Source organism: Coregonus clupeaformis, chromosome 17, assembly GCF_020615455.1.
Source record: "Coregonus clupeaformis isolate EN_2021a chromosome 17, ASM2061545v1, whole genome shotgun sequence".
In the NCBI taxonomy this organism is placed as follows: domain Eukaryota; kingdom Metazoa; phylum Chordata; class Actinopteri; order Salmoniformes; family Salmonidae; genus Coregonus; species Coregonus clupeaformis.
Window position 1 is genome coordinate 45083778 of NC_059208.1, and position 14871 is coordinate 45098648.

General features: G+C 42.3%; 1 protein-coding gene and 1 pseudogene across 1 annotated transcript; both read right to left on the bottom strand.

Annotated features, from left to right (window-relative positions):
* Window positions 1–1202: 1202 nt before the first annotated feature.
* On the bottom strand, window positions 1203–3803 carry LOC121586897 (annotated as a pseudogene).
* Window position 3804: 1 nt separating this feature from the next.
* On the bottom strand, window positions 3805–14576 carry LOC121586896 (glycosylated lysosomal membrane protein-like). Its single transcript, XM_041903937.1, has 3 exons — window positions 14464–14576; window positions 7301–7498; window positions 3805–4039 (listed from the first exon to the last, which is right to left on the bottom strand). Exons 1-3 carry the CDS (start codon window positions 14569–14571, stop codon window positions 3866–3868), a joined length of 480 nt encoding a protein of 159 aa, XP_041759871.1. The 5' UTR covers window positions 14572–14576; the 3' UTR covers window positions 3805–3865.
* Between the last annotated feature and the right edge of the window lie 295 nt (window positions 14577–14871).

A 14871-nucleotide genomic window follows, 5' to 3' on the forward strand; every position in this document is an offset into this window, starting at 1 on the left:
TGACAAAGTGAAGTAGACCAAAAGATCCTCAAAAGCTAGACATAATGCCGAGATCCAAAGAAATTCAGGAACAAATGAGAAAGAAAGTAATTGAGATCCATCAGTCTGGAAAAGGTTATAAAGTCATTTCTAAAGCTTTGGGACTCCAGCGAACCACAGTGAGAGCCATTATCCACAAATGGCGAAAACATGGAACAGTGGTGAACCTTCCCAGGAGTGGCCGGCCGACCAAAATTACCCCAAGAGCGCAGCGACGACTCATCCAAGAGGTCACAAAAGACCCCACAACAACATCTGAAGAGCTGCAGGCCTCACTTGCCTCAGTTAAGGTCAGTGTTAATGACCCCACCATAAGAGACTGGGCAAAAATGGCCTGCATGGCAGAGTTCCAAGACGAAAACCACTGCTGAGCAAAAATAACATTAAGGCTCGTCTCATTTTTGCCAGAAAACATCTTGATGATCCCCATCTTGATGGGAAAATACTCTGGACTGACGAGACAGAAGTTGAACTTTCTGGAAGGTGTGTGTCCCATTACATCTGGCGTAAAAGTAACACCGCATTTCAGAAAAAGAACATCATCCCAACAGTAAAATATGGTGGTGGTAGTGTGATGGTCTGGGCCTGTTTTGCTGCTTCAGGACCTGGAAGACTTGCTGTGATAAATGGAACCATGAATTCTGCTGTCTACAAAAAAAAATCCTGAAGGAGAATGTCCGGCCATCTGTTCGTGACCTCAAGCTGAAGCAAACTTGGGTTCTGCAGCAGGACAATGATCCAAAACACACCAGCAAGTCCACCTCTGAATGGCTGAAGAAAAACAAAATGAAGACTTTGGAGTGGCCTAGTCAAAGTCCTGACCTGAATCCTATTGAGATGCTGTGGCATGACCTTAAAAAGGCAGTTCATGCTCGAAAACCCTCCAATGTGGCTGAATTACAACAATTCTGCAAAGATGAGCGGGCCAAAATACCTCCACAGCGCTGGTAAAGACTCATTGCAAGTTATCGCAAACGCTTGATTGCAGTTGTTGCTGCTAAGGGTGGCCCAACCAGTTATTAGGTTGTATGGGGCAATCACTTTTTCACACAGGGCCATGTGGGTTTGGATTTTGTTTTCCCTTAATAATAACAACCTTCATTTCAAAACTGCATTTTGTGTTTTACTTGTGTTATCTTTGACTAATATTTAAATTTGTTTGACCTGAAACATTTAAATGTGGCAAACAAATAAGAAATCAGGAAGGGGGCAAACACTTTTTCACACCACTGTATATTTAGAGTGGCCAAGAAACCAGTTATATTTAGAGGTCCTTGTTGCTTTTTTTAAACATCTTATGACATTTCTGTAATGACATTGTGTACCAGACATGATTTTACAAGAAAAATAAATGAGCAGTAAATAACTTACCTGTCCATAAAAAAATAGACAATTGTATGGATTGAGACAATTACATTACAATTCACTTAATTTAAAAGGAAAGTTTCCTCAAAATACAAATGAACATGACCTGTGTATTAGATGATTGCATAGTCATATTTCAGGTACTGGTGTTTTTGCGTTTAGTCCTAAAATTAAAGGTAACACATGGTTGCCTAATAGAAAAATACAGGTAAATACTCCACAAGGCCATTTATTCTCCTATGTGATTACAACCTGAATATGATTATGAAGATTGTTTTAAATTAATTCCAAAGGAGAAGTATGACAAATAATTCAACAAAAAAAAAATCAACAATTACAAGCTCATACAAAACATTTTATAATCCCATACCGATATTTAACTTAATTTACATTTGAAGATGACACATTAATCAAGAGTTTAAAACAAGCCTAAAACATATTTTACAATGATCCGATTTCAGTTTACTTTGGGTAGCACATGGACCCAAACTATGCTTCCCATTTCTCCAAAGAATAACTAACATCCAGGGGGTTGGGAAAGAAAGCAACAAACCTTGTTTCTATAAAGGTTCTTCCCTGAGATTTATTTTCCTCTCACTGCTCCAGGTATGGGTCTCCCTCGGACGCAGATCTAGGATCAGCTTATCCTTACCAATTCCTACACCATTACAGTAAAACCTGACCTCAGATCAGTGTTTCGAATAAATACCCTGCTCCCTTCTGACTCCTCTAACATCTTCAGACATTTATATGTGCCTGAGTCTATCATTAGACAGTGTAGGACCCATGTCAGGTCAGTATATATCTATATTGGCAGTGCCAAACTTCAGTGTAACATGTCCTCATGTATTGTTCATTGAGCAACAATGATAAGATAATATACTGTTTTATACTGAACTGGAAGAGAGGGTACTCCATCATTTGAGTAAAAAAAACAAATCTTCCAACTACAGTAACAAGCCTTTTCTTCACAATTTGCTGTATACAAATTCTCAAATGGAATGTTAGGATTGAGATGGGAGCCTTTGGCATTCACAAGCACAAATAAATGCACTCATTCATTGGTTCTCTTCCACAGGATGATTCAGCCCATTCCAAAATGTTGCAAGTGGTTAAAAATCAGTTTCTGTCAAAGCCTTATTGGCCAATTGTGCCAACAATGGGTGGCCATATTAGACAGTCACGCACGCGCAAGTGGTGGATTCCACTTGTATCAGTGCACCTCATATAAAATAAAAAAAGAGTGACACCTGCCAGACACTATTTATATGCATTTAATCCTATCCGATAGGTTAAATCCAGATAACTTTTGAAAAACTGGGCCGAGGTGTGTCTGTTCATCGGCTAGAAAATGGTTAAAGGCGGGACTTAAAGTACACATATCCTGGCTTGGCCTCAGTTGATTGGCTCGTAGACCTGCGTTTGGGGCCTGTTCTTGCGGACACACACACACACACCCCACCCAGCAGGATGATCAGCATGGGAGTGCCCAGCCCCACCGCCATGATGACCAGAACCAGGGGAGAGAACGAGTCAACAGGAGGTGAGTACAGTCCCACCAACACAGTCCTGAAGTAGGAGGGAGAGAAGATTAGGGAATAAGAAAGGGAAAAAGCAAGAGAAGGAAGAATATCATCAGTGCTGACAATTTCATTATAATTTCAGGTAGTTGGTGATGGTGTGAGATGCTTGATAGTTGATGCTTGACAGTTGGTTAACGAAGGGGCTATAAACTGCAATTTACTGTATAACTCAGTTCAAGTTGCTAAAATGAAACATATTATAGCAAGGATGAACCAATAGGATGTAAACTGCTACCTACCAGCTAAGGTAGTTGGTGGTGTTGTAGAATAGGTGGTCTGACCGGTGGTCTGACGCACCCCTCCAAAATAAGCCAGCACCAGGCCGGAGGGGGGAAGCTGGGCTACGGGGACAGGGGTTGAGTGCTAGCAGGGAGCGGCGTCGTCAAAGACAGGCAATGACCTGCGGTAGGCCACGGGCTTCCATTGGGCGTAGCCAAGAACAGGGGAGGTGGAGTTGACTGGAGAGGACACCCACTGAGATACCTAAGGGAGAGGAAAGACAAGATCATCGTAGAATCTGAAAGCGTCAGTGACAGTCTACAGAGAGAGGTTTAGAACAATGAATCAACCATAAATGATCAACCACACAAAATGAGTTGAAATATAAACATCTAAATACTCTGTTACTCAGTAACATTTACTACAGTATAACTGCATGTCTACAGCACACACATTACCTTGAATATGGAGGGTGTGTATTCGTCATCTATTGACCGGAGCACATCCACTCTGTTCATCAGTTTACAGTTTAGTCATTTAGCAGACGCTCTTATCCAGAGCGACTTCCAATTAGTGAGTGCATACATTTTTCATACTGGCCCCCGTGGGAAACGAACCCACAACCCTTGCGTTGCAAGCGCCATGCTCTACCAACTGAGCTACAGGAGGGCCATGGGCTGGGTGCCGCCCACGGCCTGTAGCTCTAGGGAGAAGCGGGAGCGATTGGACCTCGGGGCCACGCCGTCCAGCCCCACCCTCAGCTGGGAGGAGTTAGCGTTGTGGAGGAGGCTGGGCCAGCCTTGGTCCCGCCCCTCAGAATCAAAGGCTGAGAACTAGGATAGGAAAATAATAGTTGAATACAGGCTAGCTAACATGTAATAAAATAAATCAAATTTCACTGATCAGTAATACTCACTTCACTTCAGTAACCAAGTTTAAGTGATAAAATCTAAGTCTGTCAGACATTTTCAGACCTGGTCTAATGTAGAGATGAGTCCATGTCCATTTATATACTCAGCTGGCCCCTCCCTGGATTTTGTGTTAAACGCTCTACAACAAAGCTTTCTAACTTCAAAGCTTTTTCTGCTTTCTCTGCCCTTAACACCTCCAAAACAAAGGTAATGTGGTTTGGTAAGAAGAACGCCCCTCTCCCCACCGGTGTGATTACTACCTCTGAGGGTTTAGAGCTTGAGGTAGTCACCTCATACAACATTTTAGTAATTTAGCAGACGCTCTTATCCATTTTTGTATTTTTCATACTGGCCCCCTGTGGGAATCAAACCCACAACCCTGGCGTTGCAAACGCCATGCTCTACCAACTGACCATTCCCTCCCCTACCCTGGACGACGCTGGGCCAATTGTGCGCCGCCCCATGGGTCTCCCGGTCGCGGCCGGCTACGACAGAGCCTGGATTCGAACCAGGATCTCTAGTGGCACAGCTAGCACGGCAATGCAGTGCCTTAGACCACTGCGCCACTCGGGAGGTAAAGTACTTGGGAGTTTGGCTAGATGATACACTGTCCTTCTCTCAGCACATACCAAAGCTGAAGGCTAAGGTTAAATCTAGACTTGGTTTCCTCTATCGTAATCGCTCCTCTTTCACCCCAGCTGCCAAACTAACCCTGATTCAGATGACTACCCTACCTATGCTAGATTACGGAGACGTAATTTATAGATCGGCAGGTAAGGGTGCTCTCAAGCTGCTAGATGTTCTTTACCATTCGGCCATCAGATTTGCCACCAATGCTCCTTATAGGACACATCACTGCACTCTATACTCCTCTGTAAACTGGTAATCTCCGTATACCAGTCGCAAGACCCACTGGTTGATGCTTATTTATAAAACCCTCTTAGGCCTCACTCCCCCCTATCTGAGATTAGTTGTCATGTGGTGTTGCTACCATGTTGTTGTCATGTGGTGTTGCTACCATGTTGTGTTGTCATGTGTTGCCGCCATGCTATGTTGTCGTCTTAGGTCTCTCTTTATGTAGTGTTGTGGTGTCTCTCTTGTCATGTGGGTTTTGTCCTATATTTTAAATTCCCCGTCCCCGCAGGAGGCCTTTTGGTAGGCCGTCATTGTAAATAAGAATTTGTTCTTAAATGACTTGCCTAGTTAAATAAAGGTTAAATTTAATAAATAAATGAATGTCCCATGCAATCAGTTGAGTGGATCCAGACATACAGTGGGGAAAAAAAGTACTCCTGAGTGGCGCAGTGGTCTAAGGCAATGCATCGCAGTGCTAACTGTGCCACTAGAGATCCTGGTTCGAATCCAGGCTCTGTCGCCCGCGACCGGGAGACTCATGGGCGGCGCACAATTGGCCCAGCGTCGTCCAGGGTAGGGGAGGGAATGGCCGGCAGGGATGTAGCTCAGTTGATAGAGCATGGTGTTTGCAACGCCAGGGTTGTGTGTTCGATTCCCACGGGGGGCCAGTATAAAAAAATAATTATTATTCACTAACTGTAAGTCGCTCTGGATAAGAGCGTCTGCTAAATGACTAAAATGTAAAATGTAGTCAGCCACCAATTGTGCAAGTTCTCCCACTTAAAAAGTTGAGAGAGGCCTGTAAAAAAAAAAAATTCCAGAAAATCACATTGTAGGATTTTTTATGAAATTATTTGCAAATTATGGTGGAAAATAAGTATTTGGTCAATAACAAAAGTTTCTCAATACTTTGTTATATACCCTTTGTTGGCAATGACACAGGTCAAACGTTTTCTGTAAGTCTTCACAAGGTTTTCACACACTGTTGCTGGTATTTTGGCCCATTCCTCCATGCAGATCTCCTCTAGAGCAGTGATGTTTTGGGGCTGTCGCTGGGCAACACAGACTTTCAACTCCCTCCAAAGATTTTCTATGGGGTTGAGATCTGGAGACTGGCTAGGCCACTCCAGGACCTTGAAATGCTTCTTACGAAGCCACTCCTTCGTTGCCCGGGCGGTGTGTTTGGGATCATTGTCATGCTGAAAGACCCAGCCACGTTTCATCTTCAATGCCCTTGCTGATGGAAGGAGGTTTTCACTCAAAATCTCACGATACATGGCCCCATTCATTCTTTCCTTTACACGGATCAGTCGTCCTGGTCCCTTTGCAGAAAAACTGCCCCAAAGCATGATGTTTCCACCCCCATGCTTCACAGTAGGTATGGTGTTCTTTGGATGCAACTCAGCATTCTTTGTCCTCCAAACACGACGAGTTGAGTTTTTACCAAAAAGTTATATTTTGGTTTCATCTGACCATATGACATTCTCCCAATACTCTTCTGGATCATCCAAATGCACTCTAGCAAACTTCAGACGGGCCTGGACATGTACTGGCTTAAGCAGGGGGACACGTCTGGTACTGCAGGATTTGAGTCCCTGGCGGCGTAGTGTGTTACTGATGGTAGGCTTTGTTACTTTGGTCCCAGCTCTCTGCAGGTCATTCACTAGGTCCCCCCGTGTGGTTCTGGGATTTTTGCTCACCGTTCTTGTGATCATTTTGACCCCACGGGGTGAGATCTTGCGTGGAGCCCCAGATCGAGGGAGATTATCAGTGGTCTTGTATGTCTTCCATTTCATAATAATTGCTCCCACAGTTGATTTCTTCAAACCAAGCTGCTTACCTATTGCAGATTCAGTCTTCCCAGCCTGGTGCAGGTCTACAATTTTGTTTCTGGTGTCCTTTGACAGCTCTTTGGTCTTGGCCATAGTGGAGTTTGGAGTGTGACTGTTTGAGGTTGTGGACAGGTGTCTTTTATACTGATAACAAATTCAAACAGGTGCCATTAATACAGGTAACGAGTGGAGGACAGAGGAGCCTCTTAAAGAAGAAGTTACAGGTCTGTGAGAGCCAGAAATCTTGCTTGTTTGTAGGTGACCAAATACTTATTTTCCACCATAATTTGCAAATAAATTCATAAAAAATCCTACAATGTGATTTTCTGGATTTTTTTTCTCAATTTGTCTGTCATAGTTGATGTGTACCTATGATGAAAATTACAGGCCTCTCTCATCTTTTTAAGTGGGAGAACTTGCACAATTGGTGGCTGACTAAATACTTTTTTTCCCCACTCTCTGGAGTCACTTTCAGGCTGCCTGTGGTATTTTGTACCAGGAAGGCAGGCCAGTCTACCTCCACCTTGGATGAAGTGGAGCTCGTGTGCACCAGTAGTAATGCTTGCGCCCCCTGGTTGCAGAGGAGGTAATGCAGTGTTGTGTTTTTGCCCAGCGCCCGCACATGGACCAAGCCAACACCAGGGGGCAGCGGTGTCAGCAAGGAGTTCAGATCAGGGTTCAGTTCCAGGGATACCTGGGAAGAGGTAAGTAAAACAGAGACGGTATGTTTTGTACTTTTTCTATAGCAACACAGAAGGTGAGATTCATACAAACAAACTGAAATTGTAAGCAGAGGCGATTCAAAAATCAATAACAGATTTGCACAGCGTCCTGCTCAGGCCAACAACCCTAAAGAAATACTGACTGGTCCTGACTTGGTCAGAGTCCTATTGAGTACTGACCTATGCAAGGAAGTCTCAAATGGGTCCTGGCCTCTCGGGGCCCTAGGGATCCGGAGGGATGTGGGTGGGATGCCGATCACTGGGATGACGGCTCAACTTGGGATGGGGAGGGGCTTTAGCGGGGGAATTAGTGGAGAACAATTGAAGGGATACTTAGTAGCAATGCAAATATCATGGTACAGCTATATGGACACTCAATCATTACGGTATTTTTTCATGGTAAATTTACAAACATATATAATGATAAATAGTTTTGAAACTTGTATCTCATTATGGTATATGGTGAAATAAGTATAGCCAGTTATAATTGTAATGGCTTAGCTGATAATAACAAAAGAAGAACAATATTTACATGGCTCAAAGAGAAGGAATATAATATCTATTGTTTACAGGAAACTCATTCAACAATTCTAGATGAAGTTGCGTGGAAAAAGGAATGGGGGGGTGAAATATACTTCTCCCATGACAAAAGAAATTCAAAAGGGGTGATGATATTAATTAATAGTAATTTCGATCCGAATGTGCAAATTGTCCAAATAGATACGCAAGGTAGATGGATTATTTTAAATATGTTATTGGACAATAAACAGATATGGCTCATTAACATTTACGGACCAAATAATAATGATCCACACTTCTTTGACAATATATATAATAAATTATCAACCCTGCAAGCAATTCAAGACAATATTATTATGGTGTGGGATTATAATACTGTTTTAAATAGCTCAAAGGACCGTAAAGGAAATCACACCACAAACAATCACCCACATGCTCTTAAGGAAATCGTGAATGTCATGGATACATTAGAACTAGTAGATACAGTGGGGAGAACAAGTATTTGATACACTGCCGATTTTGCAGGTTTTCCTACTTACAAAGCATGTAGAGGTCTGTAATTTTTATCATAGGTACACATCAACTGTGAGAGACGGAATCTAAAACAAAAACCAAGAAAATTACATTGTATGATTTTTAAGTAATTCATTTGCATTTTATTGCATGACATAAGTATTTGATCACCTACCAACCAGTAAGAATTCCGGCTCTCACAGACCTGTTCGTTTTTCTTTAAGAAGCCCTCCTGTTCTCCACTCATTAACTGTATTAACTGCACCTGTTTGAACTCGTTACCTGTATAAAAGACACCTGTCCACACACTCAATCAAACTCCAACCTCTCCACAATGGCCAAGACCAGAGAGCTGTGTAAGGACATCAGGGATAAAATTGTAGACCAGCACAAGGCTGGGATGGGCTACAGGACAATAGGCAAGCAGCTTGGTGAGAAGGCAACAACTGTTGGCGCAATTATTAGAAAATGAAAGAAGTTCAAGATGACGGTGAATCACCCTCGGTCTGGGGCTCCATGCAAGATCTCACCTTGTGGGGCATCAATGATCATGAGGAAGGTGAGGGATCAGCCCAGAACTACACGGCAGGACCTGGTCAATGACCTGAAGAGAGCTGGGACCACAGTCTCAAAGAAAACCATTAGTAACACACTACGCCATCATGGATTAAAATCCTGCAGCGCACGCAAGGTCCCCCTGCTCAAGCCAGCGCATGTCCAGGCCCGTCTGAAGTTTGCCAATGACCATCTGGATGATCCAGAGGAGGAATGGGAGAAGGTCATGTGGTCTGATGAGACAAAAATAGAGCTTTTTGGTCTAAACTCCACTCGCCGTGTTTGGAGGAAGAAGAAGGATGAGTACAACCCCAAGAACACCATCCCAACCGTGAAGCATGGAGGTGAAAACATAATTTTTGGGGATGCTTTTCTGCAAAGGGGACAGGACGACTGCACCATATTAAGGGGAGGATGGATGGGGCCATGTATCGCGAGATCTTGGCCAACAACCTCCTTCCCTCAGTAAGAGCATTGAAGATGGGTCGTGGCTGGGTCTTCCAGCATGACAACGACTCGAAACACACAGCCAGGGCAACTAAGGAGTGGCTCCGTAAGAAGCATCTCAAGGTCCTGGAGTGGCCTAGCCAGTCTCCAGACCTGAACCCAATAGAAAATCTTTGGATCTGGAGAAGGTCTGTATGGAGGAGTGGGCCAAAATCCCTGCTGCAGTGCGTGCAAACCTGGTCAAGACCTACAGGAAACGTATGATCTCTGTAATTGCAAACAAAGGTTTCTGTACCAAATATTAAGTTCTGCTTTTCTGATGTATCAAATACTTATGTCATGCAATAAAATGCAAATGAATTACTTAAAAATCATTCAATGTGATTTTCTGGATTTTTGTTTTAGATTCAGTCTCTCACAGTTGAAGTGTACCTATGATAAAAATTACAGACCTCTACCTGCTTTGTAAGTAGGAAAACCTGCAAAATCGGCAGTGTATCAAATACTTGTTCTCCCCACTGTATGTATATATGTGTATATATATACAGTGCCCTCCACTATTATTGGCACCCCTGTTTAAGATGTGGTCGAGGACTTCCAAAAATTCTCCTTTTTTTTTTAACAACATAGAACCCAAATGCAAAAAAAGAGAAAAATCCAACCTTTTATTTAAGTACATTACTTTGGTGGTAAAAAAAAGATCACACATTTAGAAAAAAAAAAACTTGAAATCATGTGTCCCACAATTATTGGCACCCCTAACAATTCCGCTGAAAATTTTAATTGATTTTTAAAAAAATATATTTTTCTGTAGTTGCTAAAGTTGGTCAGGGTATCTAGGAACTTTTAATTAGTAATTCATGACTTCCTGTTTCCCTGGGATATAAATATGACGTGACACAGAGGCCTAATTCTCTTACCCATTTGTCAACATGGCAAAGACAAGAGAACACACCATTCAAGTAAGGCAGATTTGTGTCGACCTTCATAAGTCAGGCAATGGCTACAAGAAAATAGCCACTCGCCTTAACTTGCCCGTATCTACAGTCAGAGGAATCATTAAGAAGTTTAAAACAACTGGAACAGTGACAAACAAGGCTGGAAGAGGTCCCAAGTTTATCTTGCCACAACGCACAGTGAGGAGGATGGTAAGAGAAGTAAAAAAAAAGTCCTAAGCTCACTGTCACAGAATTGCATCAAAGAGTGGCATCTTGGGGTCACAAAGTCTCCAAAACAACCATCAGACGCTCTCTACATGCCAACAAGCTGTTTGGGAGGCATGCAAGGAAAAAGCCTTTTCTCACTAACACTCACAAACGTAAACGTCTGGAGTTTGCTAAGCGGCACTGGGACTTCAACTGGGATCGTGTGCTTTGGTCAGATGAGACTAAGATTGAGCTTTTTTGGCAACAAACACTCTAAGTGGGTCTGGCGTAAAACAAAAGATGAGTATGCCGAAAAGCACCTCATGCCCACCGTGAAGTATGGTGGAGGATCTGTGATGCTGTGGGCCTGTTTCTCTTCCAAAGGCCCTGGGAACCTTGTTAGGGTGCATGGCATTATGAACGCTTTGAACTACCAGGACATTTTAAATAAAAACCTGATGTCCTCTGCCAGAAAGCTGAAGATGGGTCGTCATTGGGTCTTTCAGCAGGATAATGATCCAAAACATGTGGCAAAATCTACACAAAAATGGTTCAGCAGTCACAAACTCAAGGTCCTCCCATGGCCATCTCAGTCCCCAGACCTCAACCCAATCGAAAACCTGTGGGGCGAGCTAAAGAGGAGAGTGCATAAGAGAGGACCCAGGACACTGGATGATCTAGAAAGATTGTGCAAAGAAGAATGGTCAAAGATCCCTCTCTCTGTGTTCTCCAATCTTGTGAAATGTTATAGGAGGAGATTAAGTGCTGTCTTGTTGGCAAAAGGGGGTTGTACAAAGTATTAACATCAGGGGTGCCAATAATTGTGGGATTTTTTTTTTTTTACACCAAAGTAATGTACTTAAATAAAAGGTTGGATTTTTCTCTTTTTTTGCATTTCGGTTCTATGTTGTTTAAAAAAAAAGGAGAATTTTTGGAAGTCCTCGACCACATCTTAAACAGGGGTGCCAATAATTGTGTAGGGCACTGTATATATGTGTATATATATATGTGTATATATATTTTTTTAAACATGGGGGATTGGAAGTGATGCAGACAATTACATTGATGGAAGTTACAATCTATCTGCAATATTAAGCTGATCTACCCCCCCTCCCCAAAAAAGGAAGTCTCAACTGAGATAGCTTAGTTCATAATCAATATTTAATCATAGTTGATATGGCTGGATTACCAGCACAGAGTAGAGTTCAGTTTAGATTTGTTTCAGCACTATTTGACTTAGCTATCTCAGCATCTTCAGTAGATGCCTCTTGGGTACCGGTATGACAGTTCACCTAATTACACAAGTTTACCCCAAATACCTTGAAAGGAATCTCTGGGCCATAACAGTTTGGGTTTTACTTACCCACTGCCATTAATCACAAAAATGTAAAACCCAAACACTTAAGCCTAACTACAGTGCATTCGGAAATTATTCAGACCCCTTGACCTTTAATTAGAGCTCTATGGGAGCCTTTGACCTCATTGCTTGGTTTTTGCTCTGACATGCACTGTCAACTGTGGGACCTTATATAGACAGGTGTGTGCCTTTCCAAATCATGTCCAATTGAATTTACCACAGGTGGACTCCATTCAAGTTGTAGAAACATCTCAAGGATGATCAATGGAAACAGGATGCACCTGAGCTCAATTTCGAGTCTCATAGCAAAGGGTCTGAATACTTACGTAAATAAGGTACTGTGTGTAGATTGATGAGGGGGGGAAATAATGTAATACATTTTAGAATAAGGCTTTAACGTAACAAAATGCGAAAAAAGTCAAGGGGTCTGAATACTTTCCGAATGTTTTGAGAATGACACAAATATTAATTTTCACAATGTCTGCTGCCTCAGTTTTTATGATGGCAATTTGCATATACTCCAGAATGTTATGAAGCATGATCAGATGAATTGCAATTCATTGCAAAGTCCCTCTTTGCCATGAAAATTAACTTAATCAACAACAACAAAAATATTCCACTGCATTTCAGCCCTGCCACAAAAGGACCAGATGACATCATGTCAGTGATTCTCTCGTTAACACAGGTGAGAGTGTTGACGAGAACAAGGCTGGAGATCACTCTGTCATGCTGATTGAGTTAGAATAACAGACTGGAAGCTTTAAAAGAAGGGTGGTGCTTGAAATCATTGTTCTTCCTCTGTTAACCATGGTTACTTGCAAGGAAACACGTGCCGTCATCATTGCTTTGCACAATAAAAGGCTTCACAGGCAAGGATATTGCTGCTAAAGTTGATTCAGCTGCAGGATCGGGGCACCACCAGTGCAGAGCTTGCTCAGGAATGGCAGCAGGCAGGTGTGAGTGCATCTGCACGCACAGTGAGACGACGACTTTTGGAGGATGGCCTGGTGTCAAAAAGGGCAGCGAGGAAGCCACTTCTCTCCAGGAAAAACATCAGGGACAGACTGATATTCTGCAAAAGGTACAGGGATTGGACTGCTGAGGACTGGGGTAAAGTCATTTTCTCTGATGAATACCCTTTCCGATTGTTTGGGGCATCCGGAAAAAAGTCAACAGTAAAGCATTCTGAGACTGTTCAAGTGAGTGGACTCACTCAAAATTTTGCCTAAGAACACAGCCATGAATATAGAATGGTCCCAACACATCCTCTGAGAGCAACTTCTCACAACCATCCAAGAACAGTTTGGTGATGAACAATTCCTCTTCCAGCATGATGGAGCACCTTGCCATAAGGCAAAAGTGATAACTAAGTGGCTCGGGGAACCAAACATCGACATTTTGGGTCCATGGCCAGGAAACTCCCCAGACCTTAATCCCATTGAGAACTTGTGGTCAATCCTCAAGAGGCGGGTGGACAAACAAAAACCCACAAATTCTGACAAACTCCAAGCATTGATTATGCAAGAATGGGCTGCCATCAGTCAGGATGTGGCCCAGAAGTTAATTGACAGTATGCCAGGGCGGATTGCAGAGGTCTTGAAAAAGAAGGGTAAACACTGCAAATATTGACTCTTTGCATAAACTTAATGTAATTGTCAATAAAAGCCTTTGACACTTATGGAATGCTTGTAATTATACTTCAGTATACCATAGTAACATCTGACAAAAATATTTAAAAACACTGAAGCAGCAAACTTTGTGAAGACCAATACTTGTGTCATTCTCAAAACGTTTGACCACGACTGTATGCCCCTAGTTCAAAATCACACCCACCACAACCACAAGGAATGGGCCGAAACACTTGGGGCCGAAACACTTGTTTTTTATTTCTACATGGTAGTTAATTGCACTCACCTGGTGTCCCAGGTCTGAATTAGCCCCTGGTTAGAAGGAGAGGATGAAAAACAGAGGTGTTTCGGCCCTCCAGGACCGGAATTGAAGAACCCTGGTGTAGTCTAATGTCGCTACAGTATGCATTGTTGGCTGGGGCCCAAAAAATGTGTAAATGATAGCTAGTATCATAGATTTTGGGTCATCGTTACAATATGGCTCGCGCTATAAATAGAAACCCAAACAACGCGTATATCCAAAATGCTAGAAATCACCAACTAGCTAAAATATATAACTTGCTATCTAGCAGTTTAGCGGATAAAAATACCGTGAACTGGCTCCAAACAGAAGTTAGCTAGCTGACGCATTGATAATTTCGTTAGTAAACTAACGCCTTACAGTAACGTAAAGTTACTACTTTACTGTAGCTAGTGAGCAAAAGATTAGCTAACGTTCGCTACCTTTTATAGCACTTTATTACTGTATAACAAAAATGTACTATCCAACTTACATTCCGTCGGTAGTTATCACCATTGCCGATAAAACTAGAAGAAATCCGAACCGTTAAAAGCAAAAATAAGACATAAAAGTGGATTGTGTACAAAATCTCCGCCGCCATCTTTCTTTTTCGGCATACACATGGAGGAATCATGTGCCTAGTTACTTATTTGATCAGCTGATTTGTATTCAACTGACTCGCCGGTATGGATTTCAGCAGTTGTGGAAAAAGTATCCAACTATCATACTTGAGTAAAAGTAAAGATACCTTAATAGAAAATGACTCAAGTAAAAGTGACCCAGTAAAATACTACTTGAGTAAAAGTCTGAAAGTATTTGGTTTTAAATACACTTAAGTATCAAAAGTATGAATAATGTCAAAATCCTTAAACAAACCAGTAGGCACATTTATTTTTATTTT